This window comes from Camelus ferus, chromosome 16 (assembly GCF_009834535.1).
Source record: "Camelus ferus isolate YT-003-E chromosome 16, BCGSAC_Cfer_1.0, whole genome shotgun sequence".
Lineage (NCBI taxonomy): Eukaryota > Metazoa > Chordata > Mammalia > Artiodactyla > Camelidae > Camelus > Camelus ferus.
The window spans coordinates 42,702,576-42,708,781 of NC_045711.1; the positions used below are offsets into that span (position 1 = coordinate 42,702,576).

The 6,206-nt window shown below is 31.3% G+C and overlaps 1 protein-coding gene across 3 annotated transcripts in view; it reads left to right on the forward strand.

The window, feature by feature from the left end:
• Positions 1-6,206, forward strand: part of ATAD5 (ATPase family AAA domain containing 5) — a 35,189-nt gene that overhangs the window by 22,270 nt on the left and 6,713 nt on the right. For all 3 annotated transcript variants that reach the window (XM_032457678.1, XM_032457679.1, XM_032457680.1), the window contains 2 exons: positions 340-433; positions 1,385-1,449. In XM_032457678.1, coding sequence (XP_032313569.1) covers positions 340-433; positions 1,385-1,449 — 159 coding nt within the window. The remainder of the gene's footprint in view (positions 1-339; positions 434-1,384; positions 1,450-6,206) is intronic.

The following is a 6,206-nucleotide window of genomic DNA, read 5'->3' on the forward strand; positions in this document are numbered from 1 at the left end:
GTCTCTATTGAAATTAAACTGAATGAAACTATCAATCATAGAATTTTTCAGGAACATGATTAATGCAATCCAATTACTGTTCAGTGTTTGTAGAAATTATTCTGACCCATACTTATCCAATTACAGGTGACTGCATTAAAGAAATGGTTTTAATGTTTGATAGTTTTTTTTACTCTTTTGGTAGTATAAGACATTGTAAGCTTTTGGCATGGGGTGAATTCACACTGTTTAGAAATTCGTAAATTTTGTCTCTAATGGATGTCTACTGTGTATTTACAACCGATATCCATTAAGTGTATTGTTACTCAGTACATTAATATTCTAATAATTGGTTCTTAGGTTGATGTCATTTTCGAAGAAGATGCTGGGTTTTTGAGTGCAATCAAAACATTCATGGCAACAACGAAAAGACCTGTAATCCTTACTACAAGCGGTAGGTAACCGGTGATTTTACACTTAGTTACTTTTGGTTAAAATATTTGGGGAAAGCTTCTAATTCTAGTTAGATATGTTTCTTTAGAAGTCTGCTGGTAATTAAGTCTTTTTTTCTAAAGTGAGGAGGCTTCTAGATCATTTTTAAACTAAGAATTACTGAAATGTGCAGTTGATTTGCAGCCTTGAGTAATGACAAAGTTAATATATTGCCTTGCAAATAGCAATGACTTGAAAATCACTGAATCATTATGTTGGGTGTTCAATATTTAGGAAGCCAACAACAGCCTAGAATGCAGACAGACAAATTTATGGATGCAATGGAGGGGTTTTGGCAAGGAAAATGACATATTCTTCTCTTTACCTCTTCCTCATACCTATAATATTAAATAACCAAACCTCATTTACTGGTCAGAATTTTTTATGGAACCCAGCCTTTCTGCAGTTCCTTAATATTGAACTTGGCCATTCCTTAGCTCCTGGTAACACTTCCATATGGATTAATTGCTTATTTTAGCTGAAGTAAACCATCATCAACCTAAGAGAATTGGTCTCCTTTCCTAATAATTAGAATTCAGTGTTTAATTTTAAAACTCATATAGTTTTTTCATTCTAAATATTATAATATTGTTTTCTCATATTTTTCATTGCAAATTCTCAGTAGAATATCTATGCTATCGATTTCTGTAGGAAAATGTGTTTGTTAGACTCTATTTACAAACTGATAGCCCATTTGATAGTTAATGATTGTACTCTAAAAATAATGATAAAAATCATACTAATCACAGTAGTTTAATTAACAGGTCAAGATAGAAATTCAATTTCTTAATGATTTACTTATAATTTGCATGTTTTATTTTCATTACTGATGAAGTATAGAATAGTGTCATAGAAAAAGTATGACTAGAAAAAGTAGTAGTCTAAATGTTTAAAAAAATTTTTTCCCCTATAGATCCAACCTTTAGTTTAATATTTGATGGCTTCTTTGAAGAAATTAATTTTAATACTCCTTCCCTGGTAAGTTGAATTTTCATGATCATAAACTATACATTACATTACATAAAAGGTGGTTTATTATAATATTTAGTTATAATTTTAAAATGTAGTTACTAAAGGGTGTTAAGTTTTTTGTTTTAGAAAACTTCTGATTATTATTTTTTGGTTAAAAATTTTTTTTTTCAGAATTCAAATATTCAAATTTTTACTAGATGCCTGTGTTCATTAGGTCTTTTTCATAGTAGCCGGTGCTTTATTGAGGTGAAGTTTACATACAGTTAAGATGCACTTATGTATACAACTTGAAAAATATGAACAGAGGTAAACATCCATGTAACCATCACTCAGATCAAAATACAGAGCATGTCCCTCCCCTCTAAAAGTTCTCCTGGGTGGTTTTAGTCACCACTCCCTTCCCCACCACAGATAACCACTGTTCTAGTGTATTGGATTAGTTTTGTCTATTCTGAAATTTCAAGTAATAGGAAACATTTTGTGTCCTTTTGTAGCTGGTTTCTTTCACTTAACATGTTTTTTAGATTTATTCTTGCTGTTTGTTCTATCAGTGGAATTGTTGGCTCATATGCATTATGTTTGTTATTTGGTATTTATTTAGCTTTTAAAGAATCTGCCAGAGAGGTTTACAGTGCATGAGAGTTCTGGCAGCTGTTGTCAGTCTTTTAAACTTTGGCCATAGTAGTGGTATCCATCTGTGTGTGTGTGTGTGTGTGTGTGTGTGTGTGCTTGCTCTCTTGCTTGCTTTTTATTAATTAGCTTTGAAGTATGATTTACATATAGTAACATACATATAGTAAAAGACACCCACTTCAAGTGTATGGTTCAGTGAATTTTGACAAATGTAGATACAGAACATGTCCATCGAGACACACAACATTTTCATTACTTTCATCTGAAAGTTCCCTCCTGTGCCGTTGTGTTCTGTCCTTTGTCCTAATCCCTCGGCTTTAGCAACTACCGGTTGGTTTTCTGTCACTATAATTTTGCCTGTTGTAGAATTTCATGTAAATGGAGTCTAATATATAGTGTTTTTTATTTAGTTTCTTTTACACACCATGATGCTTTTTCAGATTCATATTATCTTTGCCAGTAGTTTCCTTTCCTTTTCATTAACAAGCAGTGTTCCATCATATGGACTTACTTTACATATATGAATTTGTGTCTGTCATATTCACCAGGTGATAGACATTTGGGTTGTTTACAGTTAAACTAATAAAAATAAAGCTGCTATGAATATTCAGTGAAGCCTTTGTCTGAACATATATTTCTATTTCTTTTACTTAAATACTTACAGAAGAGCCTGATGTATACTGTTTTCTAATGATTTGCATTCCTAGTAGCAGTGTATGAGAGTTCAGTTGTTTTTCACATACTCACCAGCACTTGAAATTGTCCATTTATTTGATTTTATTCATGTTAATAATTGTATATTGGCATCTCATTGTGGTTTTAATTTGTGTTTCCTAAATGACTTATGATGCTGAGCATCTTTTTCATGCGTCTATTTGCCATCAGTATTTCTTCTTTGGAGAAGTACCTATTCAAAGCTTTTGCCCATTTTTTAAATCAGTCGTTTGTCTTATTGAGTTTTAGCAGTTCTTTTTATATTCTGGTGCATGTTTGTATTAGATACGTGTTTTGTAGATATTTTCCCCCAGTTTGTGGCTTATCTTTCCCTTTTTTCTTTTTTTGTAAAGAGTAGAAGTTTTTAATTTTAATGAAGTCCAGTTTACAAAGCTTTTCCTTTATTTGTTGATGATTTTTGTATCCTGTTTAAGATATCTTTACCAAGCCTAAGCTTAGAAAGATTTTGTCTTGGAAGTTTTGTAATTATACCTCTTACATACAGGTCTTTGATCTTTTGAGTAGTTTTGTATGCAATATGGGGTAAGACATAAGATTCATTTGTTTTCCCAGATCTCCAGTTGTTCCAGCCTTGTTTTTTGAGTCTTTTTCTATTGAAGTACTTTCCATTTTGTCAAAAATCAATAGACTTTATATATAATCTTACTCTGTTCTATTTGTCCAGGCAAAAATATGACATTGTCTTAGTTACTATAGCTCTTTCCCAAGTCTTGAAGTCAAGTAGAGTAAGTCCTCCAACTTTGTTCTTTTGCAGAATTGTTTTGGTTATCATAAATCATCAATTTCTTTTAATTTTAGAAACAGCTTATCAATTTTTACAGGGTTTTTTTTGATGTTTTGATGGGAATTTCATTTCATCTATGCATCAATTTTGGGAGAACTGACATTTTAATAATAATTGAGTTTTTTTACTCATAAACAGTTTACTTTTGGGGAGAGGAGTTTAATTTCTTTCAGCAATGTTTTATAGTTTTCATTGAACAGACCTTGCACATATTTTGATAAATTTAGTCCTAAGTATTTAATGTTTTTTGATGTTATAATAAATGGTATTCTAAGATTTCAATTTCCAGTTTTTTGGTGGTATATAGAAATACAATTGATTTTGTATCCTTGCTAAACATATTTGTTAGTTCTAGTAGTAGATTCCTTAGAACTTTCTATACTATATTTTCAGGTCAAGTAAAACCATTTTAATTTCTTTTTTTCCAGTCTGTACCTTAATTTCTTTTTGCTCTATTCTAGTGGTTAGAGCCAGTGTGCCTTCAGTATTGAATAGAATTTAGAGTAGACATCTCTACCTTGTTCCTGATGTTGGGAGAAAAGCACTCTTTCTTTTTATCAATTAAGTGTGATATTTACTGTATATTTTCATAGATGCTCTTTATCAGTTAGCTGAGAGTTTTTATTGTAAATGGTGTTGAATTTTGTCAAATACTTTTTCCTCTATCTTTTGAGACAATCATATGGTTTATCTTTTTGATTCTATTCATATGGTGAATGATGTTGATTGATTTTTTTAATGTCAGACCAGTCTTGTGTTCTTAGGATAATATAGTCATGATGTGTTATGTCCTTTATATATTTCTGGATTTGCTCATATTTTGTTATGGATTTTTGTGTCTATGTTCATGAAGAATATATGATGTGTAGTTTCCAAGTCATATGAAATGGGTTAGGACTTACTTTTTAGTAGTTTCTTTAGACATTAAAATATGCATTCTTAGGGGTGGGGGTATAGCTCAGTGGTAGAGTGCATGCTTGGTGTACATGAGGTCCTGGTTTCAATCCCTGGTTCCTGTGTTAAGGAAAAAAAAAAAAGGGAAAAAGAAAGAAAATAAAGGAGAAAATATGCATTCTTAGATTTTCATAGTGTATTTGGCATTAATACTATAATAATTTACAGATAATCTAAGAACTTTATAAAAAATATAAGTCCATTTACCATCCCTCTTTTATGCTTTAGTTTTCAAATGTTTTATGTTTATACACATTATAAACTCCCTGATACAGTGCTTTATTTATTTTTGCTTTAGCCAGTCATATGTTTTAAAGAAATTAAGAGGATAAAAAGTCAACTTTTATGTTCACCTGTATACTTACAATTTTTATGTTCTTCATTTCTTTATGAAGATCCAGGTTTTTCTTTGGTTTTGTTTCTCTTCAGCCTGAAGAACTTCATCAACAATTCTTATAGAGCAGGTCTGCTGGCAATGGATTTTATTAGATTTCTTTTATCTGAAAATGTCTTTATTTTCAGTTCATTCTCAAAGGATATTTTTCTTCAACCTAGAAGTGTTGTTTTTTTGGTCACCATTGTTTTTGTTATGTCAGCAGCCTTTTTTTTTTTTTTTTTTTTGTCTCATATGCAATATATCATTTTCTTCTGGATACCTTCAAGGTACTCTCTTTAGTTTTCAGCAGCTTGCCTGTGATGAGCCTAGGGATTATTTTTCTTCATATTTATCCTGCTTGTGATCTTACATATCTACAATCCTTAATTATATCTCATTCCTCTAGTTAGGGAAATTTGTAGGGTTTTTTCAAATTTATCTTATGTTCATTTTCTCTTTTTCCCTTCTGGGGATTTAAATACAAGTTGGTTAGACATTTTACATTGTCCCACATGTCACTGAGGTGTGCTGTTGCCCCCCCTCACCACCACTGCCCACCCCCCCTTTTCTGTTTCTACTTCTGATTTGGTCATTTATATTGATTTATCTTCAGGTTTACTGACACTTTTTTCCTCTCACCTCCTATCTTCTATGAGCCCATCCAGTGAAATTTTTATTCTAATATTATGGTTTGTAGTTTTTCAATATCTATTTGCTTCTTTTTTTTATAGTTTCTTTTTTTCTGCAGGTTTTTTCCTATTTGTTTATTCATTATGAGCATGTTTTCCATAAACATAGTTTTATTATAAGCAGTTTTAAAACTCTTTGTTGCTAGTTCCAACATCTTTGTCATCTTGTGATGGGTCTCTATTGATTGCCTCTAAAGGGATTGGTTACTTTTCCTATTTCTTTGTATGTCTAGTAATTTTAGATTTTTATCCTGTACTTTGTGAATGAAATACTGTACATATTTTGGATTCTGTTATATTCTTCTGAACAAGTATTCTCCTGTAGTATATAGCAGCTAAAATTTTTATTCAGTTTTTAGTTTTAGCTGGGCTGCTCTGAGACAAGCCCATGCCTGTTAGGATCAAGCATCAACCAGTGATTTGCATTCTCTTTTATAGCCAGGATTCCTGATTCTCTACTTTCATGCACCTCCCCTCACTTTCCAACCTTTTATTTCCCTTCAGTTTTATTCTTCCTTTGGTTACTCTCTTGTCCATTCAAACCATTGTAGTTGGCTTTTTAGACTTTTTTGTAGTTGATTATAGAATTTAT